Source organism: Bubalus bubalis, chromosome 1 (genome assembly GCF_019923935.1).
Source record: "Bubalus bubalis isolate 160015118507 breed Murrah chromosome 1, NDDB_SH_1, whole genome shotgun sequence".
In the NCBI taxonomy this organism is placed as follows: domain Eukaryota; kingdom Metazoa; phylum Chordata; class Mammalia; order Artiodactyla; family Bovidae; genus Bubalus; species Bubalus bubalis.
In genome coordinates, this window is record NC_059157.1 from 115,738,776 (window position 1) to 115,765,595 (window position 26,820).

The window sequence follows — 26,820 nt, forward strand, 5'->3', positions numbered from 1 at the left end:
GGTCCTAAGCAGTGTGGCTTGTGCTTCTATGATTCTAGTGTTTTTAGTGAATTTGTGTTTTAAGCTTTGTTTGGTGTCTATTTGTTTCTATGAGATGTCTAAAGACTTTTGTGGAAACAAAGTGTATTACAGTGTGCTCACAATCACTCTTTCCCTCCAGCATATAGAGTCAGTCTTCCTTTTAATTAGCTCCTTCCCAGGACCCCTGCAAACAGTCACCTGTCAGGGCATCCACCAAGTTTAAAAAGACTGGTTAATTTCCAGACATGTCTCAGACTCAGCGGTGGCATTACTTGAGCTGTTTCACAAGAGGCTCTTAGACCCCTTGCAAATAGGCTTCTCTGAAATCTATCTTAACAACTAAAGACTGAAATCCTGAAATGGGCACAGCTTAAACTCAAGTTGAGAATTCCATTATATAAAGAATTTGACATGTTACAAAATGTTTAGAGCAGCTCTGTCTCTTGAGGGCATTCAACAATTATCTATCAGGTATCTATAATGGGACAGGTATATTATTAGTCAGATATACAAAGATATCTAAGTATAGTCCTCATCTTCAAGTAATCCAGTCTAACAGACAGATGCATATTAATGGGTAATTATAATATACTGTGGTAAGTTATGTAATAGGATATGTGAAGTACAGTAATAACATTATAACAGAGAGAGATTTGCATATGCACAAAGAGAAAGAGATATGAAAGAAGAAACTATAACTTTAGATTCTTGGAATGTTGAGGTATGTTTATGGCGGAGAGGAGGCAGTGAAGGTAATGGTGTGGAATGTAGGTTTAAAGGTGGACATAGGCCAAATACAAATACTGCATTCCATGCTAAATAAAATCAACAATTTAGAATCCTTGAAAGATTTAAAACATATTATGTGATATAAATCAGAGAAAGACAAATATATGGTATCATTTATATGTGGAATATAAAAAAATGATATATATGAACTTATTTACAAAACAGAAATGGGCTCACAGACATAGAAAACAAACTTATGGTTATTAAATGGATAGCAAGTAAGGGGAAGAGAGATAAATGAAGAGTTTGGGATTAATATATATACACTATGATATATAAAAAAGATAAGAAACATGGATCTACTGTATGGCACAGGGAATTATAGTCAATATCTTGTAATAACCTATAATGAAAAATAATCTGAAAACATATATCTGAATCACTTGCTACACCTGAAATTAATACATTATAAATTAACTATACATCAATACAAATAGTTTTTAAAAAAAAAGAGAGCTAATTTCCAAAACAAATGTGTGAGAAGAAAAAAAGGGAGGTTGTGATAGCAAAGAAACCTGAGTAGAAAAATAGAAATTAAAAAAATTCAATGTCATAGAATATTAGCACATGAAATGTCCACTTTTTCTCTCTCCACATAAATTCAGTCCATCATTAAAGCCTAATTCAGGTTTCCATATTTTCCATGAAGGCTTTTCCAAAGTCTTTGACAATATGAACTGTATCTTTTATTTAATGTAGATTCCCTTGTATTTTAAAAATATGAGAAGTATCCCAAAGATACAGATTAAAAAACACAAAAATTATAATAGTCTTCATTTTCATGAACATTTAGAGAAGAAGTAAATGTAAAAGCAGGAATAAAGAATATCAACCATACAGAAGAAACGCTATGAAATCAGACTAATGATAGCCCATTCTGAGCTTAATATTTTGTCTTTAATAAAAATACCAAAGACCATTTTATAGGTAAATGTAAAAGTTCCTTCTATAATGTTACTGTCACATGTCATTTTCCTTCAAAATACCTGCCATATGATAATCATTTAGTTATTTGTGTGATAAATTATTTAATATTTATTTGAGTTCTCCATGAGGACAGGGATTTTAATACAGAATCCCTTGCATCTAGGACATACTGAGTATTCAGTCAACATGAATTAAATGATGATACATGGTCAAGAACTGTCAATAGTCCAATAATGTATCGGGAAATTTGTGTTCATGAATCTAAGGTTTGTATATGTGTACAAAAGTGTTTACAAAGAATATCTAGTAGTAAGTTTTCCCTACAGAATTTTGATATCAAAAATTATTCCTTGAGGGAAAGAAATTAAGGTAGTCTATTTGAATGTTTTTCTATTAAAGTAGTATTTTATTACTTAAGTATTAAAGTAATAAAATTTTAAGTGTACAGTTTGATGAATTTGGGTAACTACATGTAGTCATGTAACACATCATAACCAAGATATAAAACAGTACCTTTAACCTTAAATGTTTCCTTATGCCCCCTGCAATTTCCTTCCCTCCCATGACTCTAACCCCAGGCAATGACTGATCTGTCACTATAGTTAGTTCAGCCTTTTATACAATTTCAAAGAAACAGGATCATAGTACATAGTATTTTGTGTTTGAATTCTTCTGCTCGGCATGATGTTTTGAGATGTATCCACACTGTCTTGCACATTAACATTTATTCCTATTTTACTGTTGAATTCCACAGTATGAAGATAAGGTATTACTAAACTATCAAAATCACACAAATGATCAAAACTACCCATTAGCAGAAAATAACTGCTATTTATGCAGTTATTTTTTTAAGTTTACAGAAGTACTAAATAGTTTAGTACTATTATAGTCCAGTTAAAAGTTCTACAAAACATAACATACCCTCAGTTTTAGAAATTGTGACTCTAAAAGGAAAATGTTATAGAACTGACACTGACAAGGTAATATATTCCAGTCAAAAAATTCCTTAAGAACTTTCACTTGGCAGATACTTAAAGCTTTCTCTAAACAAAAGAAAAAAATTCATTCTTAGAGATGTTCATTCCCCTCCTAGCACAGTCATTTGCTAGTCATAGCACATCCCACTTAGTAATTCACTTCATCTGTAAGAAAATGCACATTTTTATTGAAATAAAATCTTACTATTTCATATAAACTGTGGAAAGGAAGAGATAAAGTAACAAAATGTCTAATTACGGTCAGGAATTTTTTTTAAGGTATAAAATTTCTAAGTATATTAAAGTATTTGCGTAATTCATTTAATGAATATAAAAGGATGGTATAAGTTATTTATATGTAAAAAGAAATTTCATAAATTGCTAGAAAATGATCTGCTTCACAAGTACCATAGTCATGCCTGTTCAGATATTAATCTACATTCCGGTTGAGAGAAAGGTTCTTAAGTAACAGAAAACTTCAAACCATACCTTTTCTAAAATCATTCAGTCTCTGAATAAAAACATCTTACCATTCAGTACATTATTCTATAATTTATAGAGCTTGTAAGTACTCTATAATTTAACACTTTCAATTGTCACTATTTTTAAACAACTCAAAAGACTATACCACATGTTGTAATCTAAAATTTTTACTGGAGCAAGTTCTGTGATAAAGTTTTAGAGATAGCTGTTGGTGATAGCAGAACTGAAAAGTTAAGGTGTAAAGAGAGTTGTGGTTAACCAGAATACATTCTTAAAGATATTTTAAGAAATGATTCATGTCCTGAATTTTTCAACTAAAATATGTATTACTTTCATAATCAGAGAAACCAAACAGGTTAAAAAATAGAAGAGTAGAACGTTACATTCCTTGGTGATTCAGACTTACTAAACATAAGAAATTAAAGAAAAACCATGTGTGAAACTATTTTAAGTAGTGCTTTATTTAGCCAATTCGAAATTTACTCCATTGAGATGTAAATAAAAAGTCAATTAAGATTTGAAAAGTAGTTAATTTACAGTGGGTAAATAAATATAACTCTAATTGAAAATATAAACTAGAGGAAACAGTTATCCACCCAAGAGAAATGAAAACCTGTGTCCCTACAGACTTACAGGGATGTAAGCAACAGTATTTACAATACCCAAAAAAGTGAAAACAATGAAAATGTTGTCCATCAACTGGTGAATGGATACACAAAATATAGTATATCCATATAATGGAATATTATTCAATAATAAAAAGAGATGAAGTACTGAGACTTGCTACAACATGATAAACCTCAAAAGTATACAGCTAACTGCCAGCCCATATACTACTGTATGATTCCATTTACAGGGATACCTTGGAGTTACTGGGGATTTGGTTCCAGACCACTGCAGTAAAATAAATACCACAAAAAACTGAGTCACAAGAATTTTTGGTTTCCCAGTACATATAAAAAATTATATTTACACTATAATGTAGTCTTTAAGTGTGCCACAGTATTATGCCTAAAAAAAGAATGTACATACCTTACTTTAAAAATACTTTATTGCTAAAAAAAATGCTAACCATCATCTCAGTCTTCTGAGTTTTGATCTTTTTTCAATAGTACCATCAAAGATTATGGATCACCATAACAAATACAATGATGAAAGAGTTTAAAATATTGTGAGGATTACCAAAATGTAACACAGAGAAACTGAGCAAAGGCTGTTGAAAATAAGGCACCAACAGACATGCTCAATGCAGGGTTGCCACAAATCTTCAATTTGTAAAAAACGCAGTATCTGTGAAGCACAATAAAGTGAAGTGTAATAAAACAAGGTATGCCTGTATATGAAATGTGTGGGAAAGACAAATTTATAATATATTTACAGCAAGTAGATTAGTGGTTGCTTGGGGGCATATGATGGGGTATGACTGTGAATGGACATGAGATTTCTCTTTAGAGTGATAGAAATGTTTTTCTAAAATTAATTATTGTGATGATTGTTCAACTCTAAATTTTCTAAAATTCACTGAACTGTACACTTAAATGCATTTTATAGTATAAAATTATACATCAATAACCTATTAAAAACTGCAGACACACATCTGTTAAAAACTGTATACACACACACGGGGGCACGTGTACAAGGAAAGTTAAGAACCTATTAAAAAAAAAGTTTATATTTGATAATGTGGAAGTTTAGGTATTCTTCATGAATGACAATCATTTTTATTTAATTATTAAATTTTTTATATAAGCCCCAAAGTACTACATTAAAAAACCAAAATATTCAAATAAAATGTTCTCTCAAGCTCATTCACAAAAATATTAGTACAAATAAAATTTTATTTTTTTTCCTTAGTTGAAATATAGTTGATTTACATATTGCATTAGTTTCAGGTGTACAGCAAAGTAATTCAGTTGTAAATATATATATTTTTCAGATTATTTTTTATTATAGGTTATTATAAGATACTGAATATAGTTTCCTGTGATATACAGTAAATCCTTGTTGCTTATCCATTTTATGTATAGTAGCTTGTATCTGTTAATCCCATACTCCTAATTCATCCCTCCTCCCCTCATTCCCTTTGGTAACTGAAAGTTTGTTTTCTACGTCTGTGAGTCTTATTTCTGTTTTGAATACAGATTCATTTGTCCCAGAGTTTCTGATTCAGGATTAACTATCATCCTACCTTGTCACTTAGAGGTGGTCGATTCATAGGACTAATTCCTTTTCGAATTCCAGTTGCTTTCCTAGCTGCAAGGCCAGTGATAACTCCATAAGGACGTCTCTTCCCAGGCATCACTCTTCCTCTACGGCTCAGACTATTCTTACCAAAACCTGTAGGAGAAGAGGAAAAAACAATCTCAGAATCAATAGGATACTGTCTTTCTTAAGCAGGGTGGAGGACATGCGAGTTTTTCCTTTATTATTATATAATACTTCTTTTATTATATTTTATAAGCTGCACTGAAAAGGGTTCTGCTACTGGTAATGGACCGCAAAGGACTAGAGGATTCTCACATTTCCTCCTAACTATCTTCTCTTCAGAATTACTCTCAACAAAGAGAACAGTCTCAACTTTCCCTGTGCAGCTGCTAATCACATATGCTTATTGAGTACTTGAAATATGACTAATCTGAATTGAGATGTAACAAAAGAAAATATAATATTTCATTAATAATTTCATATTAATCATACATTATAAAGATATCTCAGATGTATTGGATTAGATAAAATACATTATTAACAGGTGCCTCACACTTTATTTGTTTGGTGGCAACTGATTTAGAGTGGAATCATTATCTCCTATTTACTTACTATGCTGCAATTTGGGTTCTTTGTTTTCAGTCTTACTGTATTCCAGCTGGTTTTGCTAAAGTCTGCAGTAAACTCCAATGAATATTTTAATCTCTGTGGCACATGACATTACTTACTTCACTCTTCCATTATATGTCTTATCTATTTAAACACTCATTTTCTAATTATGGAAAAGTAAACATGTTCAACTGCAGAAATCTTAAAAATATATAAAGTATAAATAAGAATATAAAAGTCACCACCATTATTAGGTCACCACTTAGAGATAACAACTACTAACATTTTACATTTTTCTAGTATTTTACTTATACACATATATTTCAAGTTAACACTTTTAGAATCAACTGTTTTTAAGCAACACAAAAGACTGTATCGCATGAGGTAATTTACAATTTTGTAGTACTGTGGGCCCAGAAAGCAGGCCAAGTCAATCTTCCAGCAAGCATATTTCACACTCAAAATACTACTTTGTAGTCTATGTTACCACTGTATTGTGAATATTGTGAACTACACTAGGTAACAACTGTGATATTGGCCATTCTTAATTCTAATGTCTTTAATATTCACACTAAACCATTTCAGTTACTTCTAGCATTACTCTACCATAAAGATTACAATAACACTATAAATAACACATTTTTATACACAGCCATGATAATTTCTTCAATATATAAATTTCCAAAGGTCAAAATGCTGTATCAAAGAGTAAAGCAAATTCTTAAGGATTTTGATTCTTTTGGTAAAAAATCTCCTCCAGAATGACCGTATTTATGTGTATTTCCAGGAACATAAGGGTGCCCATTTTTCCACATCATTCACTACTTTGACAATTATTCTTTTTAATCTTTATCACTTCATGTTTGAAATTTAAAAAAAAAATCTCATCACATTTGGTAGTTTACTAGCAATAATGAACACTTTCCATGTGTGTTTTTTTTTTTCATCTTTCATTCCCAAACTGCCATGTTCATAATCAGTCTTTCAGGATCAAGTTCTAATTTTCTTTGATGCTCTGATATAAGAATTACTTTAAATTTATAATTAATTTTTCAAGGATTGATATCTTTACAATATCCAGGAATGTGCTGTCTTTCCACTCATTCAAGTCTTCTTTGGTCACTAAATTGGCACAGTAAAGTTTCAAGCTTTTTCCCCCATAGGTCCTGTACAGTTCTTATTAAATTTATTAAAGGTATTTCATATGTTATTATCTAAAAAAAATCCCTATTAATAATTTTCATAGTCATTCCTGGGATTATAGAAAGCTACTGCGCTTTCAATAGCTTCTAATCAGCTATCTCACTGAATTCACTTATTAGTTCTAATAGTTTTTCAAATTATTTTCTTGGGATTTCTGAGTGACAATCATATTACTCACAAATAATACTATCTTCTTCCTTCCAATAATTACACCTCAAATTCTTTTACTTCTTAATGCAATGGCCAGAAATTCCAGAGGACTATGCTAAGTAACAATTGTGATACTGGCTATTCTTAATTTTAATTTGTGGGGGAATGTCTTTAGAATGGAATCCTGTGTAATACTATACACCTTGAATGTGGTAACAGGTCTAACAACTTGCTTCACAGTCAAACTAAATAAAATAGTTTACTGTAGGATTTCTCAGGACTAATGTGTGTGATGAATCTCTTAAGTCATAATCATGTATATGTCATTCTCAAATATATAATTCCATAATGCTTTTTTGTGGTGTACCAATTTTGAGACCAGAATTCAACAAGGCAGTTAGAAAAACCTGTTATGATGGTTGAACCATTTATGAATTCATTGCCTTTACTGCCCCACTTCTGTTACTGGAACATGTCTCTTACCAGTTGGCTTAATATTAGGCTTTGTCAGCAGAGGGAGCTGCAGGGACTCTAGAAGCTTTTCTTTCAAGTTCTAGTGTGCAACTCAAGGTTTGTTTCTGTGGCATAGGACAGTCAATGGCAATCATTATCCCTTCCCCTCAAGCTAAGACTATGGTGAGGTAAGAGGCGCCTAAGGCACAAAATTTGAGAATGAATGACACCTTAAATTTTAGGCCCAAGGTATCTATCTAGATCTAGTCCTAGGTATCACTCTAATTCTGACCCTGCTCATCCTCCAGTAAATTAAAGCCCCCTCATCCCTACAGGGGGAGAAGGCAATGGCACCCCACTCCAGTACTCTTGCCTGGAAACTCCCATGGACTGAGGAGCCTGGTAGGCTGCAGTCCATGGGGTTGCTAAGAGCTGGACACGACTGAGTGACTTCACTTTCACTTTTCACTTTCATGCACTGGAGAAGGAAATGGCAAGCCACTCCAGTCTTCTTGCCTGGAGAATCCCAGGGACGGGGGAGCCTGGTGGGCTGCCGTCTATGGGGTCGTACAGAGTCGGACATGACTGAAGCGACTTAGCAGCAGCAGCAGCATCCCTACAGATCACTTCCCAGTGAATTCTATCTGCATGGCAACTCTGTATGGTAGGGAATTCATGTAGATTTGTTCCTTTTTTGGGTGTTTATAATCATCAAAAAAAACAATAGAGGTATAACTTTTTAAAATATTAGGATCAAATTGTTGCTACTCTATGTGTGATTTCCTTCTAGAATTGCAACCAAATGAAAATCAAGCATGATGGGAAAGCCTCTAGTTCAAATTAAATCTGTAACAACTTGCTATTTTTATTTGTATTAAATAATGAAGGATCTACTACTGTGCTAGGCACTGTTCTGAGTACTTTAAATGAGAACTTGATGAAGCTGATGCTAACATCTCAATTTTGCAAGTAAAATGAGGCAAAGAATAGTGACTACCCAGAGGTCATAGTTAGAAAATGGCAGAGCCATGATCTAAGTGCAAGTTTCTGTGGCTCAAAAAATTGAACACTTTTCCAAACAATTAAAGGATAATAAAAGGCAGAATATAATCTGGTACATTTCCAAAGAGAAAACAAACAGCTATGACAGAAAAGGCAGGCTCTGAGCTAGCTACAAAACACAAAGGATGTGAATAAGGAATAAGGCAAACAGTGACAAGTACAATTCAAAGACAAGCACAGTGTACTGAGAGTCTAGAGAAAAGGACAGGAAGTGAATGGATGTGGTAGGCACAAATAAGAGAGCTCCAAGTGGGGATAAAGACTATACTTGAATAGGAATTGAGGGGGTCATGGAATTCATGATTAGATTATATCAGTTTTGAAGCAGTATCTTATACTGAATGGAAGACAGAAGACAGTGAAACCATTCTAGATGCTATTGCAACACTAAAACATAACATGATAAGGACTGGGAGAGGAACAAGGAAATCTGAATGTATTCCAAAAGAATGAGTGAATTAGTAGAACAAAGAGAAAGTTTAAAGAGAGCAGGAATCCATTATTACACCAAAGTTTGAGGCTTAGATGAGAAAGACTCATGAAAAAAATCTCATCAACAAGAATAAAAAGAGGTGGAAAGGGAAGGATTGGGAATTTGGGATTAGTAGATACAAACTAGTACATATAGGATGGATAAACAACAAGGTACACTACTATATAGCACAGGGAACTATATTCAATATCCTGGGATAAGCCATAATAGAAAAGAATATGAAAAACCATATATATATATATATATATCACTGAGTCACTTTGCTGTACAGAAGAAATTAACACAATATTGTAAATCAACTATACTTCAATAAAATTTTAAAAAACACACAAATAAAAGGAAATTCTATTCCTAGGTGCTTTCTATTATAGTCACTGTTCCCATTCTCATCACCCTTTCTTTCTACAATCTCTTATTTATCAACAGCTTCTCCTTTACCTTCTAAAAGGCCTAGATCAGCCCTTTCTTCTCCTTCCTTTTCTACCTTTGAACAAACTTCACTAGCTCTATCTCAGTTTTAGCAACAGTTCTATTTTTCACCCTTTCATTGTCACATTTCATGCAATAGTCTTTTCTCAGTTTTCACTCATTTAGCCCCTTTAGAAAGTTCTCTTGTCTTTCCAGAGTACCTTCATTCTCATTAGTTCAACTACTACCTCTATGAAGATCCTTCCACATTTTAAGCTTCACCAGAGCAGCAGTTGAACACTAGTCATGTATTAGAGGGACATATGGAACTTTAAAAAATACCCAGATCATACTTCTGCAGATTCTGGTTCAGTAGCAATGGAGTGCAGCCAGACTATCAGTCTAATTTATAAAGCTCCACAGGTTCAACTAATATTGAGAACTAAAACTAGACATAGGAATTTTCATCTTTCTTTTGAATCTACAGCCCAATTCCTTCATGAATTTCTTTCACAGACACATCCAATTGCTTAATTTCTGCAGTCAGATCACTTACACGAAGACTTGAGGGATTTTCTAGAAAATATCATATCACAAAGTGTATGAAATTGTATTACTGGCTCCTTTTCAAATCAGCGCACAAACTTCTCCCTGCCTCTTCTGCATCTAAAAGAGACAGCATTCTCAACCTTTTTGGTCTCAGGACCTCTTCATACTCTTAAAAAATTACTGAGGACCCCAAAGAGCTTTTCTTTTCATGAGTTTATGTTTACTGATATTTAGCATACTATAAGGGTGGTATGCTGTTGGCTCAGTGGTAAAGAATCCGCCAGCCAATGCAGGAGATAAGGGCTCAATCCGTGGGTCTGGAAGATAGCCTGGAAAAGGAAATGGCAAACGGCTCTAGTATTCTCGCCTGGGAACTCCCATGGACAGAGGAGCTTGGTGGGATACAGTCCATGGAGTTGCAAAACTCTTAGGGACAAAAAATAACAACAAGCCATACTACAAATGAAAACTAAAACATTTAATAACGATGCTATTTTAAAGTTCACTAAATGTAGGGCAAAAAACATTTTTTAATGAAAAACAACTATTATTTTCCTAAACAAAAATATTTAATAAGAAGAGAAGCACTGATTTGCATTTTTGCAAATCTTTTTACTGAATGGCTTAATAGGAAATTTTCTGTTTCTGCATCCAATCTGTTTGATCACATGCTGTGTAGATTTTGGAAAAGTCCACTGTACATTCATGAGAGAATAAGACTGAAACAGTTAATGTCTTACTATTATTATAGAAATAACTTTGACTGTTTACACCCCTTGAGTCCTGGGGATTCCCTAGGATCTCTGGACAACACTTTGATAATCGCTGTTGTATAGTATTCCATCCCTGAAGAACATTTAGGTTGTTTGTACAAATACGCATTGAGTGACTGAATTAAATTTCAGGAATAGAATTGGGAAAACTTGATTCTCTTATGTGTTCAGTCATCAAAAATAAATGATTATTTGCTAAGGGCTCTCTACTTATTCTGTTACCTCAAGCTAACATTCTCACTGACATTACAATGTGGAAATCTGAACTTATCCAAACCAATCAGAGCTTAAGAAAATCCCATCCCTCTCTGAACATTCAGTGACAGGAGCAGCTGTTCTATTTTAGGCCCTGTCACATGGAAGTGAAGAACATACAAGCACAAATTCAATCTTAAAAGATCCTAAGGCACTTGTAGATCTTTAGCTCAACGCTGAGATCATAATCTCTGTAAAAGGAAAGCTTTTCTGATCCTTCATGAACAAGATCCTATTTCACCTTATTGATCAAATTACCACCGATTATCTTAGCACAAAATGCCTATCTAAAATCCTATAGTACTATCAGAATTTCTCTTATGATATTTCTCAATTCAAATGTTTTTCACCTTATCTGTCACCTGAAGTTCCTTGAAGTAAAAGACTGCATCTTTACAAACCCCAACAAGCTGGTCAGTTCAGAGCATTTATCAGGTATTTAACAAATGATTAGCATAAACAAATGTATTTCTGGCTTCTATGAACTCTAAAATTATTTTAATATAAATCATATTTAAATATGGTATGTTGAGTAACATAAGAAATCTTGAAATATAAATCACTGGAATTAAATATTAATTTTCTATAGCTAAATACCTGTCACAAGATTTATTCTCTCGAGTCCAGCTATCCAAGAAAATTATTAGGGAAGAATGAATTTTTCTGTACAGTCTAATTTTAGTTATAGGTATATGTTGAGGATATGTTGGCATATCAGCTGTTAAACGTAGGATTAATTATGTTCAATCTATTGGAGATTACTTGTTATGTTTTTTAACATATAGGACAAAAATCAATTTAGGAATTAGTTTATCAAACATTTTTTCACGTGTAAAAAAGATCTTGAGTTTTAAAAATCTGAACAAATGTTTATTCTAAAATGCTGATGTAACTGCTAAAAAAGTTAATGAGTCACATATAATTAATAGTATTCCCTTACGACCTTAAGTCCATTTTGGAACAAGATGTTATAAATAAATAAGCTTCTAGATTACTAAAAATAACTGTATATGTAGAGTTCCAAAATAATAGACCACATCTAAAGCATTCAATTCTGTGTTACCTTTGGAGAATTTAACAAATCTTAAAGATCCTGCATAAGATAAGTAACGTAGAAATAATTTTCTATGCAAAACAGCAGTCTCCATGTATTTAAAAGGTTTTCATATAAGAAAGATAATTTGTTCCCTATAACTCTATAGAATTAACAGGAAGGCATGATTTAATTCAAATTAAGAGAATCTTCTAGTAAACAGTGTCTCTCCAATAATGGAATAAGTTATCTTGTGAGGTGGTATGTTCTCCCACTGAATGTATTTAAGCTAGAGTTACACAGTCATCCATCAGACAGACTAACATCTAACTGCAAAGGAGACTGAGACTTTATGATATGTAAGATCCTTTACAAATCTATATCCCTAAAAATAACAAAGACTGTATATACTGAGGTTACTTTAAAATGACTTAATGTTTTTAAGACACACGGTTAATCACCTATTTAAGGAAACCTGAATTGCTACCAGATTGTAAGATTAAACAAAACCCTGAGAGAAGGAAAAACATAAATCACTGATGTATTTAAGTATGTATCAAAGATAGTATACTATGAACCCATAAATAATTGGCATTTTATTAAAGCTTACTTGCAAAACTTACCAGAATTCTGTTGAATACCCCATCTTACTCTCATCCTGAATTGCCTGGCACTACTTTGCTGAAGTCTTCTATTTAATCTCGGGAAATTCTGCTTCTTTCCTTCCTTTCGATTCAACTTGATGATATCATCTGTGATAGACAAAATGTGATGATTATCTTCATTTTAACTTAATGACTCAATTACTCAGTCTCATTTTCTAGTTGACAGATTTCCTATGTCCCTAACTTCTTTTCTACTTTGGAAGCACTTCCTTAAAAGGATAATAATGCTAAGAACATAAAAGCTCAAATCAGCCAATATGTTTGGAGCAGTGAAGAAAAGTTTCATAGGAAAAGCTGAAGTCAAATTTCTATTATTCATAGTATTTCTTTTCCTAATGAATGTAAATAAGCAAAACCTGTTTACAAAAATTATCTGTATTTATCTTCTATAAACACAGAAGTCTTCAGTTTTAAAGATGACCAACTTTCAATAAAACCATTGGCAGTCAAAAAATAAATCATTTATAAACCAAATTTCTAAGTTCATCTCAAGTTAGCAAATCTTTACTGAGTATATATTATGGTGCGATGAATATATGTGGCAGGCTGTGCCGTAATAGAAACAAACAAAAGTAAAATATGACTACTCTCAATAAATTTAAAATTAGTGAAGGAAACAGACATGTAAATAATGAACACAAAAGACACATAAGTAAACAAGTACCATAATAAAGGTACAGTACAAAAAGAAAACACTACTGGTTCTTTGCTTGTTTAGCACAGAAATTCAGGGTTACCTATTTTTCTTTCTACACAGTTCTCTCTCTTTTTTTTTTTTTGGTCATGCCAAGGGGCACATGGGATTGTGGGATCTAATTCCTGGACTAGGGATGGAAACCGTGCCCCAAGTGGAAGCTTGGAATCCTAACCACTGAACCTCTAGGGAATTCCCTCTGCACTGTTCTAAGTCTCATTATCTCCAAAAACAGTTTCAAATTGTCCCAAGGTAATTCACAAACAACACACTGCTCTAATATCAAAAAGAACAATGTGAAGATCAGGAAACTAAATGTACTCCAGATCCTATTTACATATGTTAAAAGGAGATTACTAGCAGACAAAAAATACGTATTTAAAAATATTCAAACAATTTCTCTGAAGTTCCAACTCCAATTCTGAATTGAAACTACAGCAAATAAACCAAATAAACTGAACACTGTCAACACTTCTAAATAAAATTAATGAAACTAACAAACCTCAGTTATTTTTTTCCAAACTGCTCTTAATACAAATAATTTAACAACTGAATCAATATGACCATAGTCTTTTCTAAAGTCAAAGAAAGATATACAGGGATCTTTTCTTATATAGCACTACTCTATCTCACCCGTCTTTCACATTTAAGACTTTAAATCACATTCAAACAAATAGTCATATAAAATAATTCAAATCTCCTCAAGAAGAGATAAATCTTTCAGCTACAAAAAAATTCATCAAAGTTAAAGGGACTCAAAAACAGTTTTTATAAAATACAAAGATTTCACAAATCTCAGAGGCATGAACATGTTAAATTCTCAGTAAGCAGAAAGAAAATATAGTTAGAAAGCCACTACTTTCGAAGCACTACGTTCCTTTAAGGTGCTACTTATTCTTCACCAAAAGTCTGAAATCTCAGAGTCATGAGAGTATTCCCCCTCCAAAATTAATTTGGTCTGGGAACCATAAAACAAGAAACAGTAGAGTATAAACCTGCCTAATTAGGTTGATTTAAAAATAGGGCATTACAGAGTATAAACTAAAAATTAAAAGTAGCAAAGCGTATCAAATATAAAATTATGTTTTATATTTAAGCATTTTATTATCTAAATCCTCAAGTTAAATGGAGCTACAATAACACAAAAGAGTCTCCCAATCTAAAGAAGAAAATGGCTTTCTCCTAATCAAGGAGAGATAGTAACTGAGTACTAATAAGATGGTTCTTAAAGCATGTATTCATTCAATTCTCACAATAATTCCATGAAGTAACTATTTTAATCCCCATTTTCAAATTAAGAAACTGAGTCACAATGAGGTCAACTATTGATAACCTTGGTAGATAATTCTATATGAATAGTCATATAAACCCGACAGAGCCACAGTTAGAAATAAAACAAAAAATTAAATTCTAAAACCTATGCAAGCCTGATAAAATGGGATATTCATTTTATCAGGGATAAAGTGGGATATTCACAAAACATAATAATTACTTAAAATATCTGTCTCTTCATCACATCTACATGAAATTCACTTAAAAAAAAAAAAAGGCACCTGACAGAATGCTGTATGTTCTTAAGGGAATAGAGAGACCAAGTTCTAGTTTAGCTATCCACTGCACTTCATCTCTACCTTCCAAGAGAATTATCCCTCAGTTTTCTTCACTTGAACACCCTAATTACCAAAGGAAAATGCATACAAAAAAACTTAGAAACTTAAAAAATGTATTGGTTATGAAAACACACGTTTAACACTTTCTACATCTACAGCATGGTGCTCTGAAATACTGATTCCATCATTAACTTGCTGTACAACTTGGGCAAAGTTACTTAATTTCTCTATGCCTCAGGTTTTGTAAAACAGAAATAACAATGGCTTATACAGTGTGTGTGTGTTTGTAAATATGGTGCTTACGGTGTACCAGGTACAGTTCTGAGCAGTTTATCCATGCCTATTGATTCTTTTAACACTTACAGCAACCCTCTGAGGTAGGGCCTCACCTTTTTACAGATGAGGCACTAAGAAGCAATTTGCCCAAGATCAAATGGCTAATAAGCGGCAGAGACAGGATTTGAACTGAGACAGTTTGGGATTCCAGATTCCATGCTCTTTACAAGCAGTTATATACCTTATAGGGTTATCACTGGGATAATTTAACACATATAAAAATGCTTAGTCCAGTGCCTGGCAGGTAGTAAGCACTCAATAAATATTTACTCTACTTTTTCTTGGCCTTAGTTCAAAAGATGCCTCATGTCTTTGCAAAAATATGATCTTCTGATGATCTGCTTAATTCATGTCTTGGGTTCTAACTTATGGCAACAACAGAAAGCAAGAGTTCTTAATGACTAAAAATCTTGCAAAAAAAAGAAACACAACAAAAATGAAAAATATCATCCTTGGAAAAGTTACACTTCTATATGCCCTGTGCTGTGCTTATTAGTCAGCTACTAAGTCGTGTCCAACTCTTTGCAACCCCATGGACAGTATCCCACCAAGCTCCTCTGTCCATGAGGATTCTCCAGGCAAGAATACTGGAATGGGTTGCCATGCCCTCCTCCAGGGGAATCTTCCCAACCCAGGGATCAAACCCAGGAAGCCCAATGATACTGAAGTGGGTAGCCTATCCCTTCTCCAGGGGATCTTTCCGACCCAGGAATCGAACGAGGGTCTCCTGCATTGCAGGTGGATTCTTTACCAGTTGAGGTACCAGGGAAGCTCCTCTATATGTCCCCAGAACTTTTTAATATCCGAAAACTTGTAGGCCTCAGGCAGAGCTAACCATATCTAATGTCATAACCTAAATCCCGATAAAAACAGCATTACTTTTAAACCAACCAAGCCAAACAGACTAGTGCCTCCGTGGTACTGGGTCTGAATTTTTAACTGAATCGCCCATCTTCCTGCTTTTTACCTAGTTGTCACCAAACCACTCCAACTCTTCTAGGTCCTATGCTTTACTTGTCTTCCCATCAATCCACATAAACCATCCTTCGCTTTTCGCTTCGTTTTGTTCTAATTTGCTAACTTGAAGGACTGGATGAGGAGAAAGTGCTTTTCTGGGCAGCGCCTAATACATCACCATTCCATGAAGTCCTTTCTAAGTATCTTTTCTGTCAAGCGCCCCGCGGTGGCCTTGCCGTCTGCTGCCCGTCAGAAATGGCCAACTCTAGGGGCTTCTTGACGCTTCTGCGCGACGCCGTACACAGGCCCAAACGCGCAAAACGTCCAACTAGCCCTTCCCTGGAACCACGGATTTAACCGAACCAGCCCGGCTCTCGAAGAGCTTTCCTTAGAAAGGTTGGCTCCGTCCGATCCGTGCCCTAGCTCCCTCGATAACGCCCACACCGAACACGCCTGAGGTGAAACGCGCGGAGTTTTCCTCACAAAGAGCCGGGGTCACCCGTGTGGTGGCGCCCTTCGAGGGGAAAGAGGGTCCGCACTCCTAGATCCCCCCCAAAGTCCCAACCCAAAGCGCCCTCCGCCCCCTCAGACACAGTCCGGCCGAGGGGATCCCCGAGGCCCTCCGACTTGACCCCGACACCTGCGAGCTCTCCCCCGCCCCCACGTCCCCACCGGCCCTCGCTTGGTTCCGCCCACCCGCAAGAAAACTCCAGCACCCAACCGCCCCTTCCCCCACAAACCACGGTATTTGGTTCCACCCACACCTCCTCCCACTCCAACTCGGTCCGACTCGGCTCCTCACCCAAAGACATATCAATTTTGTCCAGGTTTTCATTGCTGCGGGCTTTCGGCGGCGCAGGCGGCGGGGTTGCGGTGGCTCCCATTAACCGGGTACTAAACCGGTTCATGGCTGGAGACGTCGAGCTGAAACAGTCAGACGAGAAGGCCAGAGGCTGAGGCCTGCCACCTCCCACTCACGCACGCAGACTATCCGCACCGCGAGAGCGCGCACGCGTGCTGACGGAGTCCGCGCCCCCCCCACGCGCGTCTGACGGCGGGGGAGGTGGGGACCATAGAGACGAGCGGCCTGCGAGAGTGGCCCCACCCCCTTTCAGGGACTAGGTCCTAGCGCCCCTTGCTGGACAGGAGAAAACATTTCACCCGCTGCTCTGGCTGCTAGTGAGAGCCACCGTTTTAGCAGTTCGCCTTTCTGCCGGAATCATGCTGGAACGTGAACACCTCAGAATCACATGCCTTAAGTGAGATCATGTTCCTCCGTGCCCTTCGAGTCCCCTCTGCTACAGAAAGGCCCCGTAAGCTTTGGTACACACGAACCTTTCACAGCCCACTGCAATGCAGCCGCAGAGGCAGGGCCGACCCTACGAGCGTGGATTGCAGAAATGTGCCTCAGCTCCCCTCTCCCTGGTCAGCTCCTCCACCTGCAGCATGCGGAATCGCCACGTCTGGACGCAAAGCAAAGCCTGCACTGATAATCCTTGCGTCACCATACTAATAAAAGTATATGCTAACGTTCCCCGTCTCTGTACCACTTCTCAGCCGGCACACTCAAAACATTTTTCACGGTACTAGCTACCTTAAAACCTCACCTTCCCTTGGAAGAGGGGTAAGTACCTCTGCTTATTTGGCTGCATTTTTCTCTAATTCACTTGCGTTGGAAATTGATAGGGGGATTCGATTTCTTTCTAATCATCCCTATGGGAAAACTTCTTAATATTTGATTAACTTCTGCATAAGAACTTTTTTTTTTCCTATTTACAAAACGTGATACTCCCTCTCTTCTTACCTCTTTCTCCTCCTCCAAAGTAACTGCGCTTGTGTGGAAGCATTTAAGTTATATCATCTTCATAGCAGCTTAAACTATGTAACACATTTGCATGTAAGAAAAAAATCAGGGACAGGTATTCTGTTCATTTAGAAATCTCTGCCACCTTCCCCCTCTGCACTTCCTAAAATTTCTCTTTGCATAGAAACCAACCAGTGATCTAAAGTGTCTCAAACCCACAATAGCCTGTACTTATTTTTTCCCCAAGACAAAAAATACAACCATAAGAGTAGAGTGAATCAGGTGAAGACACACCTATGAAGGGATACAAGAAACTTAAATGGTGGAGGAAGGTTTGGACTCAAAAAGATCCAAGAACAATATTAGGCACGTCAAGGAGAATAACATGTATGCTCCTAGCACAATGTGCTTGATATTACTACTCTTCCACTCTGCAGCTACCACCTCTTTCCCAACTGCTAAGAACTAGGCAACTGTATTGTAGAGAAGTACAAGAGAGCCTAGGTTTTATTGAATGTTTTCACTCACTTCAGTCATTCACCTTGTGAACTTGGGAGAGTGTCTGGGCTTCATAATCATCTTCAAAACAAGAAGTAGTTATACTTAATATATGTTAATCTTTATTATCTCTAAGATTCCTTACAGTTCTAAAATATTCTAAACACAAGACATTTTTCTACATACTATCCTTCTCTCACTAGAAATAACTTCTGCAATCACTACTTATTGGTAGGAGCAAACTACAGGGAGGAACACTGGATTGAGTTCTTAATTTTATGGAAGAAAATTAATGTATTTGGAGTATGGATACATTTTGTATTTCAGGCAATACAGGACAGAAAATAAAAGTCTCAAATGTGTAAAATTCTTCCCACACCAATTTATAAAGATTCCCTTTTATCCTGGTCTTCTCCTCCAAAGTGAAGCCCCATACCAAATCTCTTTAGTTCTAAAAGGGAACATGCTCTGGGGTTTCATGAAGCAATTCTAGCTGTTGTGTTTCTCCAAGGGCTGAGGGTTTCAGAGTCTCAGAGCAATCACCCTGATTCCAAAGGGAAAAACAAGGAAACAAGAGGCATTGTAGTTAAGGGTAGATCAGCCACACACAAAGCCATACAAAACAAAAGAGCAACCTGAGACATACACAGCAACAGTGAGGAGGAAAAAAGCCAAGAAATCAAAACCGGTGCACATCCAAGAAGTTGACCAGCCAGTTACAGGGCTGGAGATAAAAGGTCAACCCTGCAATTTGCTGGGGCACAAGGGGCAGATGTTCATTTAATCATATATTCATTGAGCAGTGGCATTATAATAGGCCCGAGGGTAAAATGCTGAGCAAGACAGATGTTGTCCCTATCTTCATGTAGCTTGCAAAGAAAAAAACATTTTCTGAGTGTGTACTGTGAACGTTTTCTGAGCATGTGCTGGACACTGAGCAGACAGCATTTGTCTTCAGTTCAGCAGTTAAGTCTTCAGACCTGAGTCAAAATAAACAGAATTCAAGCAACTGCCCCTTTTGGAGGCTTAATTTCATACAGTGTAGATAAGACAATGTCTAGGCTTGCCAGACAAAATACAGAACCAGTGAAATCTGATTTTCAGGTAAACAATCAATAATTGTTTAGTATCAGTTTTGTCCCAGGTTTCAGATAAACAGCAATTTTTTTTTACCACAAAATATTGCAGTAATATTTAGGATATATTTATATTAAGCAATTATTTGTTGTTTATCTGAAATTAAAATTTAACAAGGAGTCTTATATTTTTATTTGCTAATCTGGCAACCTTAACAACACCATACCTATTAACATGTGCTAGCTCTCTTTTCACAATGTGCATAGAGATCTATATTCTCTTCAAAGGTAAGCACAACTCATATATTTAACTCAGTTTTATTAGTTTGATATATATTTTAAGTCCCTTCCTTTTTTCAACTTTATTGAGGTATAACTGACAGACAATAAAAGACATATTTAAAGTGTGCAGTTTGTAGACGTGTGAAATACATACCTGTGAAAATACCACCATAATCAGGATAATAAATTTATCTATCATCTCCCAAAGATTTCCTGTGCTCCTTTGTAATGCCTCGCCCAAACCTCTACCTAAGCAACCACTGATATGTTTTCTGTCACTAAAGATTAATTTGCATTTTTAGAATTTTATATAAGTGGAATCACAGTATAAAACTTTTTTATATCGAGATCATTCACTCGGCATAATTGTTTCCAATCTGTATGCTTTTTATTATCTTTCTTGCATTATTACACTGACTGGGGACTCTAGTACCATGTTAAATAACAATGGAGAAAGTGGACATCTTTGACTCGTTCCCAACACCAAGGGGAAAGCATTCATTCTTTCACCATTAAGTATGATGTTAGGTTTTGTTGTTGTTGTTGATGCCCTTTATCAGGTTGAGGAAGTTCCCTTCTACTCCTGGTTTGCTGAGAGTTTTAGTTATGAGTGAATGGTGAATTTTATCTAGTGCTTTTTCTGCATCTGAGATGACCAAATGGTTTTTCTTTCTAAGTTTATTAATATGGTAAATTATATTGGCTGCTTTTCAAATGTTAAACCATCCTTGCATTTCTAGGATAAACCTACATGGTCATGGTGTATTATCCTTTTTAAAAAAAAAAAAAATCTATTTTGGCTGCACTGAGTCTTCAGTGCTGCATGCGGGCTTTCTCTAGTTGCTGCAAGTGGAAGCTACTCTTAATGGTGGGGCACTGGCTTCTCATTGTGGTGGCTTCTCTTCTTGTGGAACACAGGCTCTAGGTGTGGGGCTCAATAGCTGTGGTGCTTGGGCTTAGTTGCTCCATGGCACGTGGGATCTCAGACCAGAGATTGAACCTATGTCCCCTGCCTTCGCAGGCAGCTTCTTAACCACTGGACTACCAGGAAAGTGAAAGTGAAGTCGCTCAGTTGTGTCTGACTCTTTTCGACCCCATGAATTGTAGCCTACCATGCTCCTCCATACATGGGATTTTCTAGGCAAGAATACTGGAGTGGGTTGCCATTTCCTTCTCTAGAGGATCTTCCCTACCCAGGGATCGAATCCGGGTCTCCTGCATTGCAGGCAGATGCTTTACCGTCTGAGCCACAACTTCATATCAGGGAAGTCCCTGTAACTCTGTGCGACCCTATAGACAGCAGCCCTCTAGGCGCCTCTGTCCATAAGATTCTCCAGGCAAGAATACTGGAGTGGGTTGCCATTTCCTTCTCCAATGCATGCATGCATGCTAAGTCGCTTCAGTCGTGTCCGACTCTGTGCGACCCTATGGACAGCAGCCCTCTTGGCTCCTCTGTCCACAAGATTCTCCAGGCAAGAATACTGGAGTGGGTTACCATTTCCTTCTCTTTAGAATTCATATGTTGATGTAATTTGTATTATACTGAAATAAGGGAACTGTTAATAGATATAGTTTGTATTCTGTGTAGATATAGTATGTATTAAGTATGTATCAGTTAGGTATGACTATTATTATTATACCTAACTCCTTGGGGCTTCCCAGGTGGTGCTAGTGGTAAAGAACCTACCTGCCAATGCAGGAGACACAAGAGACATGGATTCGATCCCTGGATGGGGAAGATCCCCTGGAGGAGGGCATGGCAACCATGGTATTTTGCCTAGAGAATCCCATGGACAGAGGAGCCTGACAAGTTACAGTCCACAGGGTGGCAAAGAGTCAGACATGATGAAGCAACTTAGCATGCACACAACTCCCTTAAGCTCTTGTATGTACAGTATGGTTTTCCTTCTCTTTTCCGCTGCAGTACCTTTTCTTTGCCACCTTGGCACAGCTTCCTTTTTCTCTTTTGTATTGCCCTTTTCTTTTGTTCTAAGTGTTTCTAGCTGTTCTAGTCTTCTGCCTTTTAATCTCAGATTTATTCATTCATTTATTCAGAATTTGAGTCCCTACTCTGGGCAAGACACTCTGCTACACAGTACAGTGTTACAGCCGAGAACAGGACAGGCAGGATAGCAGGCGTGGCTGGAGAAATTACTAGTCTCCAGTTCCCTGGTCATCAGTTTTCTCTGACTAGGTAACCTGCTTGGATAGATAGGGGAACTTGAAGGGGAATTCTTCCTGCACTCAGGGGTTGGAGCTCTAGCCTTCTCCTTATTAGGCCTTGTCTTCTCTGGGCAGGACAGGGGTTCTTTCAACCAAAGATTCTAGGTCAGTTCACTGAATGACTAATTGTGGAACTTTCTAAAGCTACACAAATTTACATAAATCACACAATTCCCCCTTAGTTACGTAAAGATTGTTTATTTTAAAAAATATTTCTTCAGTTTCCTCAATAGATAAATTGGTAGTCTAAGACATCTCAGTAAGCTGTAGACAACACGACGCTACAGAATGTATATCTAAGGATATTCTTTTATAAAACCATGCCAAAATGATCAAATTCAGGAAACTTAACATTGATGCAATTCTATTCTCTGACTATAGTCCATATTCTAAATTTTGCCAATTATCCTAATAATTATCCTTTATAACAAGGATAATTCTATCTTCTATCTCCTTCCATCAGAAAAAGTTTGTCAGCCTTTCTTAGTCTTTTATGATATTTACGTTTTTGAAAGTTGAAGGCAATCAGTGCAAAGATTTTCCTTCAGTTTCATTTTCTTATTGCCACCGTATGATTAGATTTGGTTATTCACTTTTGTAAGAAATACTATTACTACATAAATGATGTTGGGTCCTTCTCAGTACTTAACATCAGGAGACACATGATGTTATTTTATCTTATTGGTGATCTTTGGTCACTTGGTTAAGGTGATATCTGCCACATTTCTTCATTGTGAAGATACTCTTTTCCCCCTATATACAATGAATAAGTAATCTTTGAGGAGATGGTTTGTGACTGTGTAAATAATCTGTTTCAGAACAAATTTTACTAACAGCTTTAGCATCCATTGATGATTCTTGCCTGAATCAATTATTATGATGGTGGCTACAAAACAGTAATGTTCTCACTCTGTCATTCCTCCACATTCATAAGCTGACAATAAATGGTGAGAAGAGCTTTTACATCCCTTTCTTCCTTCCTTCTTCTATTTATTCATCTATTTGCATACTTACTTATATATACATATAAGTTCCAAAGAAGTTCACAGACTCATCTCATGTTCAGTAACTCTTTTGAAAAGGAAAGGGGTGCAGAGTGTAAGGGTTCTGCTTACCTTTGAAAAGAATGTAGATATGTACACATATCATGAATTAACTCATTTTGATGCTCAAATTGCTTTAGACTTGGCAAGTAGACAACATCCCTTAGCTTTTAAACTTTGAATATTTAAAAAAATGCTAAGAATAATTTTAGTGAATACAATAAAAATAAAACATTCATGACTTTGATATTTGTTGAATATATTCAAGAAGACTATTTCTTAAAACCAATTTTTTTGGCAAATATGTAACTGTAATAAGCTTTAAAAACCTGTTATTTGAATAAATGATTCTTGAGTGAATTTTGCTTTCTTCCAGTGGAGACGTGTTCAATCCTTGGGTCAGGAAGATCCCCTGGAGAAGGAAATGGCAACTAACTCTGGTATTTCTGCCTAGGACATCCCATGGACAGAGAAGCCTGGCAGGCTATATAGCCTATGGGAGTGCAAAAGAGTCGGACACAATTTAGTGACCAAACAACAACAAATGGTACCCTACGGCCAACTACCATTCTATAAAAATTGCATCCTCAGTTCAGTTCAGTTCAGTCCAGTTGCTCAGTCGTGTCTGACTCTTTGCGACGCCATGAATTGCAGCACGCCAGGCCTCCCTGTCCATCACTAACTGCCAGAGTTCACCCAAACCCATGTCCATTGAGTCAGTGATGCCATCCAGCCATCTCATCCTCTGTCGTCCCCTTCTCCTCCTGCCCCCAATCCCTCCCAGCATCAGGGTCTTTTCCAATGAGTCAGCTCTTCACATGAGGTGGCCAAAGTATTGAAGTTTCAGCTTCAGCATCAGTCCTTCCAAAGAAATCCCAGGGCTGATCTCCTTCAGAATGGACTGGTTGGATCTCCTTGCAGTCCAAGGGACTCTCAAGAGTCTTCTCCAACACCACAGTTCAAAAGCATCAATTCTTCAGCGCTCAGCTTTCTTCACAGTCCAACTCTCACATCCATACATGACCACTGGAAAAACCATAGCCTTGACTAGATGGATCTTTGTTGGCAAAGTAATGTCTCTGCTTTTGAATATGCTATCTAGGTTGGTCATAACTTTCCTTCCAAGGAGTAAGCGTCTTTTAATTTCATGGCTGCAGTCACCATCTGCAGCGATTTCGGAGCCCAAATAAATAAAGTTTGACACTGTTTCCACTGTTTCCCCATCTATTTGCCATGAAGTGATGGGGCCAGATGCCATGATCTTCGTTTTCTGAATGTTGAGCCTTAAGCCAACTTTTTCACTCTCCTCTTTCACTTTCATCAAGAGGCTTTTTAGTTCCTCTTCACTTTCTGCCATAAGGGTGGTGTCATCTGCATATCTGAGGTTATTGCCTAGTAATCTTTAAAACAGATTAATCAGGATCAATATAGTTCTTCAGATTTTTTGAACTTTAAAATATTAACCCAGCAAGCAGTTGCTAAGTATGGTGTAAGTTGCTCAGTCGTGTCCTAATCTTTGTGACTCCATGAACTGTAGCCCACCAGGCTCCTCTTTCCATGGGACTCTCCAGGCAAGAGTACTGGAGTGGGTTGCCATTCCCTTCTCCAGGAAATAAGGCCATTACATTTATGTGACAGTTGCTGAACCCTAATGCTAGATATTCTTGCATATTTGACTTTTTGCATTTGGGTCTCAGATGCGATGCATAAAGTTTTGTTAATCAAAATCCTTGGTTCATGGTATACGCTCATCATTTTCCATGCATGGCCCATTTTCATTTGGTTAGTTAATTATTTTAAATAATTTATTATAATTAGTTATGGCTTCATAACTAATTAGATATTTTTGAAATTGTGTACCTACAAACCTATCACTCAAAACAAAAGCTAGTACAGACAATATCTCTATGACTTTGCAATTTCACTTCTAGGTATATACCCATGAGAAACCCTTGCTTATGTATAAGAGGTGACATGTAAAAGAATATTCATAGCAGCACTGTTTACAATAGCAAAAACTTTGAAACAATCCAAATGCCTATCAGTGGAAGAAAACATGAATAAACCAGTGCATTCACACAATGAACTCTTATATTGCAGTCAAAATCAATGAGCTATAGCGATACATGTTATAAATAAATCATCAATGTAATATTAAGCAGAAAAGGCCCTCAAAGAATAAATACAGCTTAATATCATTTTTATAAAGTTAGAACACAAAAATGTTATGGATAGATTCAAAGAAACTATTTAAAAAGAGAAGCAGTGGAATTATAAACAAGGAATTCAGAATATGGCTACCTGGGGTGAGGGAAAGCAAAAGGATGGGATTGGGCAGTGGGCACATGGCTAAAGGTTGTCACGTTTATTAACTGACTGCTTTAAAGAACATAAGTGTAGGGAATTCCCCAGCGGTCCAGTGGATGGGTCTCCCCGCTATCACCATCACTGCACTGTCACCGTCACTGCACTGTCACCATCACTGCACTACACCGTAACTGCACTATCACCGTCACTGCACTACACCGTCACTGCACTGTCACTGTCACTGCTCTGTCACCGTCACTGCACTACACTGTCACTGCTGTCACCGTCACTGCACTACACCATCACTGCACTGTCACCGTCACTGCTCTGTCATCATCACTGCTCTGTCACCGTCTCTTCACTATCACCATCACTGCACTGTCACCATTACTGCACTACACATCACTGCACTGTCACCATCACTGCACTGTCACCGTCACTGCACTACACCGTCACTGCTCTGTCACCGTCACTGCTCTGTCACCGTCACTGCACTACACCGTCACTGCTCTGTCACCATCACTGCACTACACCATCACTGCACTGTCACCATCACTGCACTGTCACCGTCACTGCACTGTCACCATTACTGCACTACACCATCACTGCACTGTCACCATCACTGCACTACACCGTCACTGCACTGTCACCATCACTGCACTACACCGTCACTGCACTGTAACTGTCACTGCTGTCACCGTCACTTCACTGCCACCGTCACTGCACTGTCATCATCACTGCACTGTCACCATCACTGCACTACACCGTCACTGCACTGCCACCATCGCTGCACTGTCATTGTCACTGCACTATCACCATCACTGCACTGTCGCTGTCACTGCACTACACCGTCACTGCACTGTCACCATCACTGCACTATCACCATCACTGCACTGTCATCATCACTGCACTATCACCATCACTGCACTGCCACC

At 36.8% G+C, this 26,820-nt stretch overlaps 1 protein-coding gene across 1 annotated transcript in view; it reads right to left on the reverse strand.

The window, feature by feature from the left end:
- Positions 1-17,697, reverse strand: part of FYTTD1 (forty-two-three domain containing 1) — a 30,975-nt gene extending 13,278 nt beyond the window's left edge. Inside the window, exons 1-3 of the mRNA XM_006078496.4 lie at positions 17,455-17,697; positions 13,014-13,142; positions 5,386-5,534 (exon numbers count right to left, since the gene is read on the reverse strand). Of these exons, the coding sequence (XP_006078558.1) occupies positions 5,386-5,534; positions 13,014-13,142; positions 17,455-17,560 (384 nt within the window). The 5' untranslated portion in view covers positions 17,561-17,697. The remainder of the gene's footprint in view (positions 1-5,385; positions 5,535-13,013; positions 13,143-17,454) is intronic.
- Positions 17,698-26,820: the final 9,123 nt, after the last annotated feature.